The 21729-nt window shown below is 34.3% G+C and overlaps 2 protein-coding genes across 6 annotated transcripts in view; both read left to right on the forward strand.

The window, feature by feature from the left end:
• LOC109446690 (bile acid receptor-like) overlaps window positions 1-13651 on the forward strand; it is a 57735-nt gene extending 44084 nt beyond the window's left edge. For 4 of the 5 annotated variants that reach the window (XM_074319063.2, XM_074319064.2, XM_088799512.1 and 1 more), the window contains 10 exons: window positions 1407-1518; window positions 3509-3871; window positions 5505-5645; window positions 6989-7128; window positions 7222-7326; window positions 7440-7539; window positions 8072-8194; window positions 8608-8733; window positions 8899-9012; window positions 10872-11927. In XM_074319063.2, the coding sequence (XP_074175164.2) occupies window positions 1455-1518; window positions 3509-3871; window positions 5505-5645; window positions 6989-7128; window positions 7222-7326; window positions 7440-7539; window positions 8072-8194; window positions 8608-8733; window positions 8899-9012; window positions 10872-11119 (1524 nt within the window). In that variant the 5' untranslated portion in view covers window positions 1407-1454 and the 3' untranslated portion in view covers window positions 11120-11927. Of the gene's footprint in view, window positions 1-1406; window positions 1519-3508; window positions 3872-5504; window positions 5646-6988; window positions 7129-7221; window positions 7327-7439; window positions 7540-8071; window positions 8195-8607; window positions 8734-8898; window positions 9013-10871; window positions 11928-13115 lie in introns of those variants that run through there. The other variant, XM_088799513.1, reaches the window with a different exon arrangement.
• A 466-nt stretch (window positions 13652-14117) lies between these two features.
• SYCP1 (synaptonemal complex protein 1) overlaps window positions 14118-21729 on the forward strand; it is an 81188-nt gene continuing 73576 nt past the window's right edge. Inside the window, exons 1-7 of the mRNA XM_019730552.3 lie at window positions 14118-14240; window positions 15511-15595; window positions 15780-15823; window positions 15991-16047; window positions 17150-17314; window positions 18017-18084; window positions 21565-21638. Coding sequence (XP_019586111.3) covers window positions 14133-14240; window positions 15511-15595; window positions 15780-15823; window positions 15991-16047; window positions 17150-17314; window positions 18017-18084; window positions 21565-21638 — 601 coding nt within the window. The 5' untranslated portion in view covers window positions 14118-14132. The remainder of the gene's footprint in view (window positions 14241-15510; window positions 15596-15779; window positions 15824-15990; window positions 16048-17149; window positions 17315-18016; window positions 18085-21564; window positions 21639-21729) is intronic.

Below are 21729 nucleotides of genomic sequence, written 5' to 3' on the forward strand. Positions count from 1 at the left end.
TCTTTTTGTATTTATAGCCAATTAACCTGTTGTAATTTGGTAAAAAAAAAAAAAAAAAAAAGCAGTATATACTGACTGATCCTGTTAATTTTAGTTCTCATTTTTCAAGAAAAACTTCATATTGAAATTGTACTTATTTGGGGGTACTGCTTTTGCTTCATCTGTTCGATCCAATTCTATATGACTGCTACTATACTGTTAAAGAAGTGCTTCAAGTGCTTTTAAAGGAACCTAGATCCTATGACATGATAAAGGAGAAATTTCAGAGAGATTACTATTTGAATCATCTTCATAGATATAGAAACTTTAGCCATGAACCTACCACACATTTATTTTAGTAATAAACAAAAGATTTTTCAATATAACCTCAGAAGCTACCTTAGAAATTTGTCATGTATATTTTTTGGCATGATTTAAAACTCATTTTCTTCTTTTTTGTTTCTTTTCAAAGGTGAGAACAGTCTTTATCTTCTAACAGAGAGGATAAAGCTGTAAAATATGATGGACTCTACAGGGACCTTTATTTTCTTCTAATAACTTTCAATTCCTTAAACTGTGATTTCCTGTTTAAGTCTATTCAAAGATGCATTGTTTTTGGAGTTCGTTCCTAGGAAATAACAAAAATAGTTTTTCCCATAAGGGATTGTCTTAGATTTTGAATAATTTTTCCTCATAACAGCTTACGATTTTTAGGCTTTACTATTAAAAAAATAAAACACTTTTTCAGTAATCAATAAACTATTTTCATTAGTCAAACAGACCCAAAATTACCATTTTAATAATGTTTGGCGTATCACAGGTCTATGAAAGATAAATACTTACAGAGGACTTAGAAGATTACACAAAAGTGGTATGAAAGCCATTTTTTCCCTACTCTTTTTCTTCAGGAACAAGTATGATTTTCTTCCTAATTTATCTAAATTTAGAACACCGAGATCTTGAATAAAGGTTACAGGAATCAGTTATTAAGTCAAGAACTCTGCTTTTTAATTTATTTAATTTACATAAATTAAATTCTCCCAACAATTTTTATAGGATGGTTTAATTATTCTCTTCTACAAATGAGGAAACTAAGGTTCAGGGAGATTTAATAAATGACCCATAAATAAGTGTGAGAGCAGTGTATGAAGCCTAACTCCAAAACTCGGTACACTTGCAAGTACCACAATGATTATTACCAAGATTTATTAAGTTATTTGTAAAGAGCTAAGCAATAAGAAATTGGCAGAATTAAATAATTTGGTGTACAGAGATGTGAAAAATCAGTATTTTCCCAGTTAATGTATAAATATGTACAAATTCTGTTAAACTATTTATTTTTCAAAAACAGTATGTTACTTTTATAAACTCAAACTGATTTGATAATCATACTTTCAAATAATCCACAAAATTTTTGTTCCGTTCAGGTTCTGTTTCAGCATTCATTAATGAAGAAGTGAGAATTGGATCAGAGAATGTCAAATACTTATGTCACTGCATGTGATGGCTACTGCCTTGCTGAACCAGTGCAGTACTGTGGTAAGTAACAAAAACAATGACAGTATAATAGTCAATAAAATATTACTTAATTTAATTGAAATTTCAAGTATATTGAACACAAATATTGAATATATTGAATATGCTCTGAACTATATTTGCTAAACTGCATATGAACCAGCTTTAATTAAATTTAATTAAAACATTTTTTTGTGGAATGATTGTTACAGAGGTTTTTTTTTTTTTTAAAAAAAGAAACAAACAAATGATCCAAAGACTTTAAATTATTCCCTACAAGAGAATATAATTAAATTTTAAATCAGTAATATGTAAGCCAAAAGCAAATGTAAAGAAGTAAAAAAATTGTATCCAATTAAAAAAATAGAATTAACATGCAAATTGAAGTTATTTGGGGGGCTTAGCAGGAGCTAGTTCACATGAAACTTAGTAAATTTAGATCAGAGAAGCTATTCAATATACTTGAAATTTTAATGTTTATATAAGATTTTTATCTTAGGGAAAGAAGTAGAAAACAAATGCAGGACACAATAGGAATTTTCTCCCAAAAGGCTAAGGTTATAATATACATTTAATTTAAAATGCAGTTTTTACAGTTTGAAGTCTGATTGCTGTGCCAATGGAACATTAGCCAGTATTCTGCAGTCTTTTGATAATCATCCAAGAAGGACTTGTTTTTACTGATAAATTTTCTTCTTATAGTAGGGTGTCATTGGTATTTATTGAACATTTTGCATTAGACTGGATACTCTAAGATTGCAAATGGTTTATATGAATGAATAAAAATTATACTGTTTACTAATCTGGGTGGTAGACTTTTGAGAGTAAGAGTAAGTCTCATTACCTGGTGATTCAGCACCTCACCACCATGAAAAGTGCAAATATTACTAGTTACATACATAGAGCAACTAAGTATTCCTGAGTCCTTTTGGAGCCCATTTTATGCATTTAGATTTAGTAATTTTCCTGAAAGCAGAAAGTTGGTGTCTGGGAGTTTCTGATAATAAAATAATAAATAAAAAAATAACAGATATTCATTAAATTAGTATCATTTTGTATTTTATATATGCTTTTGCATACCATATTTTATTTTCCTAACAGTAATCCTGTAGGTAAATTGATCCCCAGATAATTACTAGTTGGAATTGCTAGACTACAGAACAAAAAAGAAACCATTAATAGTAATTTAAATCAGGTCTACGAATGGCAAAGAAGAGTGTTAAGGTATATTAAATGGGGAGTTCAAACATTGTTTTTTGCTTGAAATAACCAGTGTTAAAGAACAAAAATTCAATAGAGCAAATGGAGTGATCCATGAATATGGCACCATTCCAGTTAGCAAGTAGAGAGGTGCTCTGAGAAGCTGTATGATATGGAAAGCTTTGATAGGCAGAAACTAGGTAGAACAAGAAAGTTATTAGCAAAAGAAAAGAAAGAATTGTCCCTTAGGGAAAGGTGGGGTCTTATCAGGCAGATTGCCTCAGCTTCCTTTGGGGAGGTAGGATGGAGTGGGCCCATGTGACAGATTACCTGTTGGTACTGACCAGAATATTCCAGACTGACTGATTTAAGATTACATTCCTAAAGACAGTTGAAACTGCATGTAGGTCAGGTATTAAGTCTGGGTTTGGTGTCATGGGCTTTAGCACAAGTTACTCCATTTTGGGCCTGTGGTTTTTCTCTTTAACTGGTAAAACGATATTTTAGTTTCATTTTTCTTGGGGGAGGTGAGATAATTTATTAATTCATCTCTTTACTGACCTGATTGCACTGAAAACAGTGGTATCCACAACAAGGGAAATGCAGAAGGTGTGGAAAACTGTCTTTCATTCCAAACTGGGAAATATTCATTTCTTCCTAAGGAGGGAGACTGGACTGGTATGAAAGCTTACTGTCAGCGAATCCTGGGAATGTAGTGCATATGTTGAACTAAAACTGTTGAGCATAAAAATTTTTGAAATTTGAAAACAATATGAAACTGACTTTTTACCATTTTTTATATTAAAAAAACTAGATATTTTGCCAGAACAAATCAATCATCAGCTGCACGACACTGATTTTCAAGAATCACCTTATAGCCAGTATTCTACTGTCCAGTTTCCTGCAGCTCTACAGTCCCCATCTTTACAAAGTCATTTCAACACTTATAGTTTGGATCCACAGTTCAGTGGTGGAGAGTGTCGACTCGCTTCCTGTGAATTAAATAAATCCACTAATGTGGTTGCCCACGATGCTGACGATGGATACCATGGGATAAAAAGGTCCAGGCTAACTATTTCTTCCATGAGAATTAAGGGACAGGAAGAATTCTGTGTAGTTTGTGGTGATAAAGCATCAGGATATCATTATAACGCGCTTACTTGTGAAGGTTGCAAAGGTAAGGATCAAGTTAAAACAAAATTGAAATCCAAATGTGCACTGAAGAGTTATGAAATTTGAGGCATGTATAAGTACTCTTATTTTTTACAATGTGAAACATAAAAGCAGGGAAAACCATTGGTACGTTTAAAGGTGATCAATCTGTGGGATCAAAGACATGAAAATGGAATGTAATAAAGTTTTGTTTCAGTTTTCGATGAAGACTTTTACATTTAAATATAAAATTCAATAATTTATATGGCAGAAGTTTTCCATGTTCCTGGATGAATTTGATGTTGGAATAGAAAATGACTTCTAAAAAGATCTGAATGTTAACTATTACATCTCATGTGGTTGATACAATTCATGCATTAGGAGGAAATTTAAATTAAATGACTTCTAAGATTCTAAGTCTATTTTTTTTTTTAATATATTTCAAAACAAATGAGAGGTCTGCAACTGGAGATCAGCATTGACAATGGCATTTTCAGAGTGAAATCATCCTTGACCTTTTGAGCTTTTGAAACACTTCTGCATTGCCTTTATTCACAAATGCAATGTTGGGAGAGAACTTGGAAATGATTAAGCCAATATAGCACTAGGTAAACATATGTGTTGGAAGTTTAGGTGAAGTTTTACTGGCAGAATCTCAACTCAATCACCCCACCAAGAAAAGCCAAATGAAGACCAGGGGAAATGAAGTATCAGCTTTATGAATAGAATAGCTGGGCCAGTATTTGCCTAGTCTCAAAATGTGGGGCCTTGTTGTTAAAATCAGGTTGAAGGAGGAGGCGTAGTTCTGGAAACCTAAGCTGAGCTTTCTACTCTGTTGAATCTAAGTCATGAAACTCCCATTCTCAAATGTATCTACAGGAAAAGAACCCATGTCAGGCCTCTAAGAGGGGAGAGCATTGACTAAGCTTATCAACTTCACTGCTTGGAATGAGATAAGAGGAAGACAGCAGGAAATATTGCATAGGGATGGAAAACGAAAGAGTAAATGGGAAGAGGGACTGCTATGCATGGATTTAGGAAGTGAAAGAGAAAACATAGAACCCCCATCCCTCCTGTATCCACAAACATACACACAAAACACGGCCCATTAACATTTCAGACCAAATAAACGAGCAATACTTTCTCAACTGAGGACGTGCTGATAAAGGGAGAAAGACAGAAGAGTAAGTTTGGAAGAATATCTATTCCTTTATGGGTTGACGTACAAATGTGAGAAGAGAAAAAGAAAGGTTTTCCTTATAGTTTTATTTTACATAAGCACAAATTCTTTCAAGGGAACCTTGAGAGATGCTTCATGCAATCTTGATATCTTGCCCGACATAGTTTTAAATATGCTTTTAGGTGACAAATTATAACCATAGTAAAATAGAGTTGTCTTAATGTGATGGAGCTATTTAATTTAATTTCCAGATGTGATTACTGAAAGGCACAATCTTGAAGCAGAATATATCAGACAGGAGAGGTTTAAATAATTATCCAGAAAAAAAAGTGTATTAAATAAAATCTTTTTATTGAGGGGAAAACATTGAAAACATTTAGTTAACTTGATTACTTAACTCTACTTGAAGTTATATATTAATAAAGACAAGTAACTAAAAAATACCTAATAGTAAAATTAAAAAATTTTTTGTTATTAGGGTTTTTTCGACGTAGCATCACCAAAAACGCAGTATATAGTTGCAAGAATGGTGGTCACTGTGAAATGGACATGTACATGCGTAGAAAATGTCAAGAGTGCAGACTGAAAAAGTGTAAGGCAGTAGGAATGCTGGCAGAATGTAAGTGGCATTGTGTTTTTTGTTTGTTTGTTTTTTTGAGGGAGATTTTAGTTTTTCTTACCTTACTGAGAACTTAATACAGTCTTCAAGTTGTCATTTTGAAGTCATATTTGTCTGCTATTTCTATAGCAACTTCTAAGTTAGGATAGTCAGTTACCAATGTAGGTAATTATTTCCATAATCGTATTTTCTTTTTAATTGGAAATCCTTGTATTTTCATATAAGAGCAGAATTTTAATTAAGTAGTTCCCCCTCTTCGGTCTTATATCGATCTTTAAAAGCCTACATGATACCTGGTATGTAGAGCCCACTAATGACAACACGTAGATGTCAAAACCCAACTCAACAGGCAGAAGAGTACCTAAGTTTTTAGAGTTCCTTCTACGTTCACTGTGTTTTTAGCTTAATAAATTACATGATATCATTTGATCCTCACAGTAGTAGTACAAAGATTTTGACATTATTTCCTGAATTCCTCCTATTCCCCAGGTCTCAAAATCTCACGGTAAGTTTAAACCTCATTTTTCTTTAGTAGAGTATTAGTAATGTTTTCTTGTCATGGTAACCTAGCCTTATGCAAACTCGTATTCTTTTACACTTGTATTATTAGTTCCATGGCCATTTCTCCATTGTTTATTTTTAGTTCAATATGCCTTCAACTTCTATAATAATAATCTTCCATTTTTATTAAGTTATACACTTATTCAATAAACACCAATGCAATATTCTGTTTATACTACACTCCTTATAATCAAACTCTAGTCAAAGTTCTTCACCAAATGGATTCCTATTATTTAAAATTCCCCAGTTGGAGTAGATGTTAAGGTTATCCTGTTCAACCAGACTGAATCCTTTACTCTATTCCTGTCTTAGTCTACTAGGGCTGCTATAACAAAATACCATTGTCTTGTCTTGAAAAGAAAAAATTGACATAGCTCATTTCAAAAAAAAAATCACAAGATAGTCTCTTGGCTAACCAAGAATAAAAACCCATAGATGAAATAGTTCAACTGCTGTACCAATTGACATTCTATGTTGCTTCCAAGATAAAATTAATGTGGAAATTTCTCTTACATAAAAATGTCTAAATTTATAACTTGGAGATGCAAAATTAATATTTAATTTATGTATAGGATGACTATGTACTTTTAAGTAGACAGGTGTTGTGCAACGAAAAGGAGCAAGTAATGTAGTTTATTTAATTGCTGTGTACATGCTGGCCAAAAAATGTTCTTTGTAAAAAGACAAGTCTATGATCATATAAGCATAAGACAATTTTCACCAATTCAATCATGTTCTTTGCTGTACCCAAAACACTTTGTATGGGTTTTGTAATATCACAGGTTTGCTCACAGAAATCCAATGCAAATCAAAGAGACTTCGAAAGAACTTGAAGCAGAACAGTTTTCACTCTAACATCAAAGTGGAAGAGGAAGGAGTAGATAACAAGCTTGTATCGTCCACCACTAGATCTGGAAAAGTGGTAAGACTCTTTTTATGAGGTTTTTGTTTCCTTAATTATGATCTCTTGTTTAATAAGTATGCATTATACTTTTCCTCCTATGTTTTCTTATAGATTCAGGAGAGCATGGAACTGACTCAAGAGGAACATCAGCTCATTAATAACATTGTGGCTGCTCATCAAAAATATAAAACTCAATTAGAGGAAACAAAGACATTTGTATGTGTACATTACTGGCAAGAAATAATTGATAATTATGTTAGAAAATAAGAGCATAAACATTTGAAAGAAAGTAAAATTTTTATTAGTCTTATTTCTTTTTTGTTGGTTAGCTGCAGGACTATGCAAATCCTGAACTGAGCTTTTTGCGACTCTCAGAGATAGTAGTTCTACATATACAGGGGTTAATGGATTTTACCAAGGGACTCCCAGGTAATCACTTTACTTTTGGAAAAAAAGTAACACTTAATTTTCAAAAAGTTTGTTGTTTTAAAGGAAGGGGACATTTTAGGAAAATCAGAATCTCTATTTTACCACCTAAACTGCTTCTAAATGCAAAAACATGTTTATTTTGTCTGCTTTCATCAATCAGGTGGGTAAAAATAGAAATAGTTGAAAATATTATTCAAGTGACTTCAAATACTTAGACTTAAGACAATCAATATGATTGGTTGCATGTTTTATTTTATTTTTACTTTTGGAAAATAAATTGCTTTTGTTTTTTAGATAAAACATGAAACAAACAAAATTCCCTATACATCACAAAAAAATCAAGCCACTGCTGCCTGAAACTTAGCTATTTATTTATATTTACATGTACAGATAACTCACTATAGAAATAAATTCTTCAAAGCTAAGCTATGTTTAACTTGCTCTTGCCATAGGAAAGTATTATTATCCAGTTCTGATGAAAGTGCCCCAAAATATTGCCATGTGGAATCAATTATGTGATCTTTTCTTAAAGGATTTGAAAATTTGACCAATGAGGATCAGACTGCATTATGGACGGGATCAAGAACTGAAGTGATGTTCCTTCATGGGGCCCAACTTTACAATCAGAACAAATGTCTTTCACCAGCTTCTGAAAGTAAAAAAGGCCAATTAACTCAGTCCTAATGTTCATAAGTACTATTACGTTTAGAAACAAATTATATAACATTGAGCTATTTTTTCTTATTATATTTTAATTTTACTAGTTAGTGAAGGAATAAGTACATTATAACTGTTTACAGTTTTCCAATTCATTGACCTAGCTTTTGCTTTCCTTTTAAAGAAAGCCATTCTTTATTATATATCATCATGGAAAACAGATTTTTGGAGGGTCTACACTCCTTATATAAAATATGAACTACTAATCTAGCTTCATGTTTTGGTAATAAAAATTATAAAGCTACCTTCCATTGGAAATATTTCCTGGCTAACAGAGATTAGAAAGATTAAATTTACTATCTGTGTAAGGATTTTAAAAAAATCAGAATTTATGTTTTTTCCTCTTACTAGGTACTACTATGAGAATATTAAATCATTCATATCATTCACTGACTTGTCACAATCAAAGTGGTAATGGAAGTGTTATTTATTCTATGGAAACATTTGGCAATGGAGACTGTCCTACTATGCTGACTGGTAATGTATTAATAACATCCAATACAAAACATTAATTAGATGGAAAAAATTGGTTAGATATAATGTTTCATTTTCTTATACTTCTTTGAGAAAGAACTGATAATGGCAATACATTTGTTTCTGCATTATGTTCTGATGAAAATACATTTGATGTTAATTTTTTAGGTATTTCTGAAGAATTTATTAGCACACTGCTTTACTTCTACAGAAGAATGAGTGAGCTTAATATTACCGACACTGAATATGCTGTGCTTGCAGCAACAACTGTGTTTTTTTCAGGTAAAAACCATTCAGCAGTAAAAATATGGATTAAGTTTGGCAATGACATCATGAAGTTTGTGGTCATTATATTATTTGTTGATGCCAAATGTACCAATTTTGTTCCATCAAAATTGCCTTCTCTTTAAGAACATTCCCGTCAGCTTACAAACATGCTGTAATTTCTTGCCTCTTAAAAAAAGGCCTTCTTGACCTCATCTCCCTCTTCCAGCTTATTCTCCCATTTCTTTGTTCTACAGTACAGAAAAATAAAATTTCGTTTTAGAGTTGTCTACACTCCTGCCGTCATTTCTATTTCTCTCTTCCCATTCACTCCTGAACCCAATACTTCAGATTTTGTCCTCTCCTTTCCATTCTGCTTGTCAAAATATTCAGTAATTTCGCATTGCGATTCCAGTGGTCATTCTTAGTCCTCACCTTACTTGACCAATCAGCTACATTTGACAGAGCCAATCACTCCCTCTCTCTTAGAACACTTCATCACTTGGCTTCAGTTGATCAGGACCTCCTAGTCATGCTCCCCGCTCCCCTTGATTTCCGGGGCATCACACTCTCATGATTTTACCTGCTCTATCTCCTTTGTTAATTCCTCCTCAACTCCCACACTGATAAATGTTAGAGTGCCCTAGGGCTCAGTTCTCTTTTCTTCTAAACTCACTTCCTTTGAAACTTCATCCTATCTCATGTATCTAAATGCTGATAACTCCCAGATTTATATACCAACCTGGACTCCTCCCCTAAACTCCATTGAATAGCCTATTTAAGATTTCAGCTTGGTTGTCTAGTAGGCATATCAAATTTAATGTGTCCAAAGAAAGGTAAACCGATCTCTGATCGTCCTATATTCTTTCTCAAATCTACTAAACGGCAAGTTCATCCTTCAAATTGCTTAAGCCAAAATTCTTGAAGTCACCCTTTAACTTCTTTTTCTTATATTCATATCAAATAAGCAACCAATCCTGTTGGCTCAAGCCTCAAATATATCAAGAACTCAACCACTTTTTACTGTCTCTGTCCCTACTACCCTAAAGAGAACTCCTACCTAACTCGCTTTCCTGTTTCTACCTTTGCATCCCTAGGTTCTATTTGCTATACAGTAGCCAGTGATTCTTTGAAAACATAAGCCAGATCTTGTCATTCTTCTGCTCTTAACCCTTCGATGGCCTCCTGTCTTACACAGATTAAAGCCAAAGTTCTTTCCATCATTGCCTACTACTATCCCTTTTGCTTATACCACCACAGCCACACTGCTTTAGATGCATATGGTTCCTTGAAAATTTCAAGCAGGCTCCTGTCACAGGTTCTACTGTACTCGACAAATCTTCTACTTGGAGAGCACTTTTCCTAGATACTAGCTACATGGCTCCCTCCTTTACCATTGTAGATCTCTGCTAAATATCATTTATTTTTGATCACCCTTTTAAAAATAGCTACTGACCCTCCACCCCAAATTCTTATTCCCTTCCCCATTTATTTTTCTCTGTAACACTTATCACTGTCATATTTTTACTTAAAAAAATGTGTGTATGTCTCTTGCCTCCCCTACTCCCCCCAGACCCAGAATATAAATTCAATGAGGGCAGGAAATTTTGTCTATTATGCGCTCTGCTGTATCTCTCCAGCATAATGAGTAGACGAATGAATGCTGCCTAATCAAGAACTACTCTTCATAGAGTATTATGAAGATAAAATAAGATAATGCATAGATGCAAGTTACTTAGCATAATATCTGGCATATATTAATGATTCAGTAAATAGCTGCTATTTGTATTATTTAAAAACTGTATTATTTTAAATTAATTCATTATGTTCTACCATTTTCCAGTATTCATTAAAATATATATGATAATGTTTTTCAGATCGTCCAAGCCTTAAAAATAAGCAACATGTGGAAAATTTACAAGAACCAATCTTACAAATTTTGTACAAATATTCAAAAATTTATCACCCAGAAGACCTACAGCATTTTGCTCGTCTCATAGGGAGGCTTACAGAACTGAGGACACTGAGTCACAACCATGCAGAAATCCTTAGCATTTGGAAAACAAAGGATCCCAAATTGGCTAGTTTGCTCTCTGAGAAATGGTATTTGTATTCACATTGCTGAAATTTTAGAATGTTGTGGTTTGTCTTAAAAGTCCTAAATCTAGATTGTTTACTCTACTATTATAGGATGACTGATTTGAAAAACATGAGTAGCATTGCTATGTTACCAATATATCACCATAAAATGGACATCATCAGGGCTCATCAAATTTTATGGCATATAAGAGCATCACTTGAGGGACATCTAAGATTCTTACCAAGATTCTACTCAAAAGAAGCAATGATTGTTGTCACTGCATGGTTCCTTCCAAAGGGAATAATGCTAAATGGAGTTCTTACCTGAAGAAACTCTTCTTATTTCATTTAGTAGAAAATTGAATGAAAATATATAGATTTATTATAGACATGAGACAGGCTATCTAGCGAAGACAATGTAATTTGAATAAAGGCAGTTCGTGAATCTCATTAATTAAGGCCAGATTGATGGATAAGGAACTAATATTTTTAAACCTATTTCTTAGTTATAGAATTTTATGAATTATTAAAGAGAAACAAAGCTTTGCTCAGTCTTACCTTTTCTTAATATCTTTAAATAAAGGTCTTAAAATCTCTCCACAAATATTTTTGTCCTTATAAGGATAGGATGGTTATATATTAAAAATAAATTTCATGTGAAATACATGAAAGTGAGAAATTCTATGGTGGCATTATTGTTTCGAAAGACTTGGCGCAAAGTAAATAAAATATTGTGAATTAAGTTAATTTAATGCCAGGAGTAGCATTTTGGTTTTCAATAAAGAAAAAAAAAGACCATAATTGATTTTTTTTACTGTTGCAAAGAAAACAAAAATTGGAATATTGAATTTATACCCTCAACTTAAAAATATCTTAATTAAATGTATCAATTATTGCCCCCAGTGGGTATCTTGTGCATATTCTTGGTATCATTTCTTGTAGGGAGTATTTTATCTTTTTTAGGGTACCTAGACTCAGTTTTCTTAAAATGTAAAATGAAAGTGTTACACTGGATCATCCTTTCCAGATCAAAAATTTTGTAATTTTAACAGAAACTAGTATTTCTGATAGATTAGATGTTTAAAAAACAAAATGGGTTATTGAAAAAGATTACTCAAGTACTTTACAAAAGCATCAATTATAGTACATGGAGAAAGTTATAAAACACAGTCAGTATGTTCAAATATTATCTTATTGCTCAAATAGGTACTTAGCACAATGTTTATGGTATCTAGTCTCCCGAGCCTGAAACCAGGCAGTCATCTTAAATTTTTTTCTCTTTTGCTACTCACTATGAAGAAGCCATCAAATCCATTAACTTTACTTCCTAAATATCTTTTATATTTGACACCTTTTCTTTATCTCCACTGCCACTGTCATAGCTTAGGTCCTTATACCTTACCCAGGCTACTAAAACTCTTCCCAACTCCAGTCTCAAGCTTACACCATTTTCATACTACAACTTTTATTCTGCACGTGATCATGCCTCTCTTTCTGCTCAAAATTCTTCAAGATTCCCATCCATAAAGGGTAAAACCCAAAAGCTTTGGCAAAGTCTTCATACCTGCTTTCTTAAATCTCTAGTACTCATCCCTTGCCACTTTCCCACTTTGTCCTCACAACCATCCCTGCACTTCTTGGACCCCCTTCACTCTTGTTGGCATCTCTCTCACAATTCCAGAGCCTTTGCCTGCCTTCCCTCTGCCAGGAATACTCTTTCCCCCACTCACGATCTAGCCAACTCTCTCTCTCTTCACCCATTTAGTCTCAGCTGAAGCAGTAGCACCAGAAGCTGAAGCCTCTCCTGACCCCCTAAGCCACTGGGAGGGCCACTTTCCCTATGTCCTACTGACTCTTCTCTTTAAAAAAACTACCACTTTTAAATGATTGCACCTGGCTATGACTGTTTGTTTGCACATGTTTCCTCCTGAAGACTGTGAGCTCTTGGAGGAGCTTTTGGAGGACAGAAATGGATTTTCCACTCTCAGCTCCAATCTATCATAGCATCTGAGGGTTTTCCTTGGATTCTTTGGCAACCACAGAAACTTAAACAACGTCAACACGAAGGATCAACAGAATGGGGGAAGGAATTGTTTCAGACCTAAAGCGAACTCTCGCGAGACCAGACGAGCTGAGCCTGGCACGTGGACGCGGATGACTGACAGTTACTGACCGTTATTTAGCCGTCGAGCCGCCGCCCGCCGCACCCCTCCCTGCGGGCTGCGGACGTGGAGCGACTTCCCGCCTTTTCTGAAGTTCGGAGGTCGAAGCTCTCGTTGGTTCTTTCTGCTGCCCTCATAGACGGCAGGTGGCGGTTCTCGAGGACTTGAAAGGTGAGGGCAGGTGGTCCGAATTCCTTTCTGGAGAACGGAACCGGGGTGGGGCCGTTTTGAAATGGCGCCGCCCCCCCTCGGGCAGCAGCCTCCGGTGCCTTCTCGGTGGTCTTCTGAGAACCGAAAACAGTTCCCCCTGGTGAGGCGGTGCAATTTAATGGGGCTGGTGAACAAGGAAGCGGGCTTTCTTGCCAGAAGGTCCCGGTGGAATCGCTTGTTCGAGGTTCTTACGGACCGACGTCACTAGCGCGGCCATTGGTGGTGGTGGGGCGGGGGGGGGGGGGATGGGGGGGAATGGGGGGGATGGGGGGCCGATGGTGGGGCGATGGTAGGGGGGATGGTGGGGGGGATGGGGGGGATGGCGGGGGGAAGGCGGGGGGGAAGGTGGGGGGATGGGGGGATGGGGGGCATGGGGGGATGGCGGGGGGGATGGGGGGATGGGGGGGGAAGGTGGGGGGGAAGATGGGGGGATGGTGGGGGGATGGTGGGGGGGGATGGTGGGAACAAACAGGCAAGTGGGGGTGTTGTTACTTGGGCCACCCGAGCGACAAGCGACGCTGTAGGCGTACATGATAGCAAAGGTTCCATGCATTCCTTTAGATGGTTACTGAGTATACAAACATCACCTCTTAAAAAACAAAACAAAAAACAGTGTATTAATGAAACACGTGAAACACTTTTTTTGCCCCTTTGGAGCAATAGGTCCTCACATCTGGAAGAGAGAAAATGGAAAAGCAGAAGCCCTTTAAATTGTTTGTACCACCGCGATTAAGCAGCAGTCAAGTGTCCGCAGTGAAACCTCAGACCTTGGGAGGAGATGCTAATTCCTTCAAGGTAAATTTGCCTTTGAGTCTTCATTTCACTATTCTTAGCTTTAGGTAAATGAGGCAAAACGTGCTTTCTTACCGGTGATATTTTCTAAGTATTTCTTTTCAGTAAGTGTGGTCTGATTTACCCAAGAATTTCGAATAACATTGCTTGGAATAAATACTGAGCATATTTAATGTACATAGGCACCATTCATTTAAAGAAATAATCATTTTGGCTTTAGAACTTTGCATATATACCGTGTTTCCCTGAAAATAAGACCTAGCCGGACAATCAGCTCTAATGTATCTTTTGGAGCAAAAATTAGTATAAGACCAAGTCTTATTTTATTATAATTTAAGACCGGGTCTTTATAATATAATATAATATAATATAATATAATATAATATAATATAATATAATATAATATAATATAATATAATTAATGTAATACTGGGTCGTATATTGATTTTTGCTCCTAAAGATGCATTAGAGCTGATTGTCCAGCTAGGTCTTATTTTCAGGGAAACATGGTACTAAAATATAAATTAGGAGAATATTAGGATCGAGGAAAATTAAGAACATTGGGACTAAAATGTTGACACACTGGTAAAAATTAGTGTGTGACAGCTTAAAATTGAACTCTGAGCTTCCCGGTCAGCAGGATAAAAAGGGAAATTCACTTGTATAATAGAGTTCTTAGGGGAAAGGAGGAATTACACCAAGTTATTCAGGCAAATCAGCTTTTTCTACTAAATTATTTAAAAACTTTTTCATGTTGAACTTTACATTGGAGATGGAATGAAGCAATAAATATTTAAATTTTATATGCTGTAGAAAAATTCTAATGTCTCTAGCCAAGAGTATAACATTAAAATGCTATTCAGTAGATTATTCTCAGTTTTATCAAGGGAAAAATCGTAATGAAGTAGAAGAAAACTAGTACTTTATGCTACTACTTAAAATTACTAATGTTATTCTTGAATATTTATAATGCATGTATTGCGTAATTTATAGTTTAGTTTCATCTTGTAAGTGAAAATACCTAATTAAAAATTTTTTGCTTTGTTTATGTAGAAAAAGCATTTGCTATTTTATATATATATTTTTTCAGTTACAGTTGACATTCAGTATTATTTTATATTAGTTTCAGGTGGCATTTGATATTTTGAATACTATATATAAATTACAGGGTTTACAATAGTCACTTCTTTAATCAGACATATATATGTAATTACATACTACACTGCATGTTATCAGTGGGACAGTATGTTTAAGAACTTCTTTGTGTTTCTAGAATTTCAGCAAAAGTGTTGAAGATGATTTTGGTTTTCCATTTGCAATGACTAATCTCTCCAAAAATGTGGAAAACATTGATTCAGGTAGGAGACTGGAAAAGCAATATATCACATTACATAGGAGCATTTTAAAAATAACCCATTGCTAGATACTGAAAAATATAACATAGGTACTATATTGATAGCCTTGTCATAAAGCTAGATGTCATCCTTAATATGAAAAATAAAATGTTGATATGTTTAATACCAGTTGTCTTTTATCTTGCAGATCCTGCTTTACAGAAAGTTAACATTTTGCCCATGCTTGAACAGGTTAGTTAAGTGTGTATCGATATAATCTGTCCAGGTGTTGAATTGCTTGCTTGAAAAAGAAAAATAATTCTTTAGTTGTTGGATTATTAGTTTTCAGTATTTAATTGTTATTATTTGAAACTCATCAGAAATATTTTCTTATAGAAATCATTTATTCATGTTTTTAGGTTGATAATTCTGACAGTTGTCACTACCAGGAAGGACTAAAAGACTCTGATTTTGAGGTCAGAAGATTTCCCATCCATATGAAATTTCTAGTCATTAGAGTACCATTTATTATTATTTGCATATATTTTTCTTTTGAAGCTTCAAAAGGATTAATATTTGGTTAATGTTTTAATTATATCCTTTAAAACCTTTTCTTCCTCTTTGTTTTTCTTTTAAAATTGCTGAAACCCTAGGCCTCTGTATTTTCCTGGGTTATAAAAGCATCCCTTCTTTAGGGGCAATTTAATTTTAAACCACAGAAATCAAGAATGGAAGAGCAGAGATAGATGCAATATGTGAAAAGGCTGAGAATCAAACCAGTATTTTACAAACAATTTTTTAAAATTAATGTATAGGTATGATTGTTTGGCTTGTTTACAGTCTAAGAAATTTGTAGGACATGTTATATTTTTGATTTTCGTTATAAAAAATATTCTTACTAATAGCACATAGGTATCTTTAAAATGAGGAGAAATTCTGTGGCCTGATACACTTCTGTATGGTTGTGGTTTTAGTATCACAGAATTTAAAAATATGGAACTTATTCATATATTTTGAAATCAGTGTGATTTTCTTTTTAAATAAATTCCAACATTTACCTTATAATGTGGAAATGGATAATACAGGAAATGCAAATAAAATCCAAATAAAACCTCAGACTAAATGAAAGTTAGATCTTGTGTTCACTATTGTTTTTCTTGTTATCATATTTTAAGCTTCATGTCATTTAGTTAATCTTCAAACTGTTTATATAAACAGAATGTCTCAAGACCATTGTTAAAATTTATAGATTTCTTATAGATTACTTTAGCTTTTAATGAGCCAGAATTACTCATTGACTAAAATATTTCTAACTTCTGGATTAAGTACATTTTGAAGTTATTTGATTTTATTCTGCAAGGTATAATTTAGTCAAGTGACCAATAACTTTAGTGAAGTAGCTAGTACTGCCTTAATAGTCTAAAAAAAAAGTGTAGCTTTCAGTATGCTATTAGGGTATAAATTGAGAGATTTGGTCTTAACTATCAAGATACTATTACTCATGGATATTTTCAATAGGCCGATGTAGTTTGGTTATACTAAAATTTTGAATAATTAACAATCTTTGATTGTTAATAGAATTCAGAGCCAATGAGCAGACTATATTCAAAACTGTATAAAGAGGCTGAAAAGATCAAGAAGTGGAAAGTGAATGTAGAATCTGAACTGAAGCAGAAAGAAAATAAGTTGCAAGAAAATCGAAAGATAATTGAAGCACAGCGGAAAGCCATTCAGGAACTACAGGTATGAGGAGATTTGGAATTGAAAAAGCAGTATAGTAAATATTATAATACTTTTTAAAATAGAGTATTATTTCAGGGTAAGTTGTGTTTATTTTGTTTCTGTGATGTGGATTTTAAGGACAGTGGTTTTTTGAAGTTATATTATTAGTTGCATTTCAACTTTAGAACGAGCAGAGAGGGCAAGTTGCACAAAACAATGCAGGTGATTAGGGAAATAATAAATTACTTTAGATAAAGATTGATTTAATGACTAATTTATTGAGTTTCATTTTTATTATCGATGATGTTTTGTTTAATATAAATAACTTACTATATTGGAATATGATATTTATAGATAAAACTTGACATTTGAAACTGTTTAGTTTCCATTTTATGGCATAGTGACAAAAAACGTTGAGAAAATGCAGCATTGGGTTAGGACAAAGATACAACATCATTTCAAAATGTTTAGGGACGATAATACTACATTAAAATACTGTTGGATTTTTTTTTTTGGAAATGATTCAGCAAACTTGATTTTAGATTGATGAAAGTAAGACCGATATTCTTATCGGAAATCCATACGCTGTGACTAAAAAGTTCTTATAAAGAATTCTTATAGACCATTGTAGCATGTTAGCAAAGAAATGCTGCTTAATGATTATACTCATGTTTATTTTGCTAAGCAAAATGTGATGAACTGTTCTTCTGTTTTGTAAATTAGTTTGAAAATGAAAAAGTAAGTTTGAAATTAGAAGAAAGAATTCAAGAAAATAAAGATTTAATAAAAGAGTAAGTAATAATTTAATGAATTTGTTCTTTCCAAATTTATTATTAAAATAATTTCCAAAAATATATTGTCTGTTACACAGTACTAACTTATATGTGGGATTCTACTTGGGTACTGTGGAAAATGAAGACATACTTTTTTTCAAATTCTTGCATTTGGCAAACTGTGGTCACTGACTACTAATAATGTCTCCATTTTAAAAATGTCAAGAAGGAGATAACATAACGTGTGAAAAAGGTATCTGATAATCCTATAGCTATAGCTGACCACATCTATTGTCTACCTTTCTGTTTGACTATTGTTTTAGGTGCAGTACTTGCAAAATAGGGCTCAACTTAGTTCCAAGCTAATTCTCACTCTCAAATTCCTGTTTTTGCCAGTGGCCCAGTGATTCCTCCATTTACTTTCTTTTTTTTGTTTTTTTCCCCGTCTTCTGCCTCCCCTCCCTCCTACTCCGGTTCAAGCCGTTGTTTCTCAGTCCAGTTGTGTAGGACACAGCTCCCTGGCACATGCTACTATTATGAGCCTTGCCCCCCAGGTAGTCGGTCACTGGTTTTTGGTCGGCTGCTCACGGCAGCTTTTGCCAGCTGCCGGCCACTCATGGCAGCCCACAGCAGCACACAGCAGCCCACAGCAGCACTCGGTAGCCCACAGCAGCTCACGCCAACCTCTGGCTGCTCATGGCAGCCCAGCTCCAGGGAGAGCTATTGTTCACAATCTTAGCTGTAGAGGGTGCATCTCACTGGCCCATGTGGGAATCGAACTGGTGACCTCGGTGGCTCCAACCACCTGAGCCACTGGGCCGGCCCCCATTTACTATCACTTAAAACTTTAGTATCATCTTTGACTTTTCCTTCCCTTTGTTCTAGGCTTTAGCTATGCCTTATTTTATACATTTATCACCTCATTCAGATTATATCATGCAGAATTTAATAGAAAATGTAATTATTTAATACATCTGCCAAGTAAATATTGAATAGTTAGAATGTAATGTATGGATGGGTCCACATAGAGTGCCAAATTTGTTTATTACTACTTGCTTTAAGTTAAACATAATGCTAAACATAGTTCCAGAAGCCGATCACTTTGTTAGTGAAGTTTCTAAGTGAAAAATGCTATTACAGTGGATTGTTTTAGCCCAATTGAAGGACAACTTGTGACTTCCCAGATAAAATTTAAATGTTACACCTTAATTTTTTTCCTGCCTAAATGAGGTTTGGCTATTAGGGGGACAGGAGAGAGAAGAGGAAGTTTCTAATATTGTGTGCCTATTGTGTGTTTGTTACTTACTGGTCACTTTTATGTGGGTATGTGATTGAGTTCCTATACTACTATCTTAGATCCTGACTCATCCCTCCATACCCTTGGAATTTCCTATGTGTTGAGAGTGACAACGTTTGTTGTCACTTTTCTTGTTATTTTGTTGAGATGACTTTTGGACCCCACCTAAGGATGGGTGCTGAATGCCAGGAGAATCTACCATGTAATTAGAGGTTTGGAACTTTCAGTGACCCCTCTCCCCACTACCCCCTCCAAGGAGGGGAGAGGACTTGGAGGTTGAATCAGTCACTGATGGCCAGTGATTTAATCAATCATGCCAATGTAGTAAAGCTTCCATAAAAACCTAAAAGGACAGTGTTCACAGAGCTTCCTTTTTGATGCATTTGTAAATGGGATTATTTTCTTAATTTCTCATAGCTTGTTATTAGTGTTCAGAAATGCAGCTGATTTTTGTATATTGATTGGTGAACACATGGAGATTTGGGGAGAGTAGTGAACTTGGAGAGAGCATGGAAGCTCCTCATCCTTTCCCCATACCTTGCCTTATGCATCGTTTCCATCTGGCTGTTTCTGAGTTATATACTTTTATAATAAACTGGTAATCTAGTAAGTAAATTGTTTCTCTGAATTCTGTGAGCTGTTCTAGGAAATTAATCAACCTCAAGAAGGAAGTTGTGGGAACCTCTGATTTATAGCCACTTGGTGAGAGGTACAGGTAACAACCTGGGCTTGTGACTGGTTTCTAAAGTTTAAGGAGTGGGTCATGTTTATTGAAGAGGCTGTCCTTTCTCCACTGTATATTCTTGGTTCCTTTGTCATCAATTAATTGACAATATATGCTTGGGTTTACGAGTCTTATTGGGCTCTATTCTATTCCATTGATTAATGTGTCTGTTTTTATGCCAATAAATACTGTTTTGATTACTATAACTTTGTCATATAGTTTGAAGTCAGGAAGTGTGATGCATCCAGCTTTGTTCTTTCTCAGGATTGCTTTGGATATTCAGGGTCTTTTGTGTTTCCATACAAATTTTAGGCTTGTTCTACGTATTTCTGTGAAATATGCTTTTGGAATTTTGATAGGGATTGCACTGAACCTCTAGATTGCTTTGGGTAGTATGGGCATTTTAACAATATTAATTCTTCTAATCCATGAGCACAGAATGTTTTTCCATTTATTTGTGTCTTCTTCAGTTTCTTTAATCAGTGTCTTAGAGTTTTCAGTATATAGGTTTTTTACCTCCTTGGTTAAATTTATTCCTAAGTATCTTATTCTTTTTGATGCATTTGTAAATGGAATTGTTTTCTTAATTTTCTCTTCTAATAGCTTGTTATTAATGTACAGAAATGCGACTTATTTTTGTATATTGATTTTGTATCTTGCAACTTTACTGAATTAATTTATTTTAACAGTTTTTTGGTGGAATCTTTAGGGTTTTCTATATATAATATCATGTCATCTGCAAATAGTGACAGTTTTACTTCTTACTTTCCGATTTGAATGCCTTTTATTTATTTTTGTTGCCTAATTCCTCTGGCTAGGATCTCCAATACTATGTCGAATTAAAGTGGCAAGAGTGAGCACCTTGTCTTGTTTCCTGATCTTAGAGGAAAAGCTTTCAGCTTTCCCCCCTTGAGTATGATGTTTACTGTAGGCTGGTCATATATGGCCTTTATTATTATGAGGTACATTGCCTGTATACCCACTTTGTTGCGACGTTTTATCATAAATGAGTACTGAATTTTATCAAATGCTTTTTTAGCATCTACTGAGGTGATGAGGTCTTAGTATTCACATAATGAATGGGTAGTCAGAAATTACCTATTTATGTTCTAAAGGTAAGACAGAGTGTTTCTGGGGATAATTAGTAAACGAAAAGCCCAATCATCTCTTCTAATTTTTTTCCTTAGGCACGTCTGGAACTGTTTACTAAAAGGTTGTTGATAGCTACTTGGGTAGAAACTTGTTAATGAGTTATACTTTTTACTTTTGAAGAGAGGCAGCTACTAATTCATCTTTTCTAATAGTAAAGTCAACCCATTTTTTCTTCATATAGTCATTTAGGAGCAATATGTAATATATACAAAATATAATGTTTAAGAATTTCTTTTAAAATGGTAACAATAATATTCATAACTTTTATGTATGATTTTGCTTTGTAATCAGATAACACTTAGGCAGACTCTTTCCTTTGTTTCAGGAATAATGCTACAAGGCATTTATGTAATTTACTCAAAGAAACCTGTGCCAGATCTGCAGAAAAGACAAAGAAATGTAAATATCTTTCTTATTCTATGTGATTTTAAAAATCAGTTTATTATTTATTATTTTAATGGTGGGGGTTGAAAGGGGAAGAAATTGTCTT

This window comes from Rhinolophus sinicus, chromosome 7 (assembly GCF_057876585.1).
Source record: "Rhinolophus sinicus isolate RSI-liver-muscle chromosome 7, RSI-T2T, whole genome shotgun sequence".
NCBI lineage: Eukaryota > Metazoa > Chordata > Mammalia > Chiroptera > Rhinolophidae > Rhinolophus > Rhinolophus sinicus.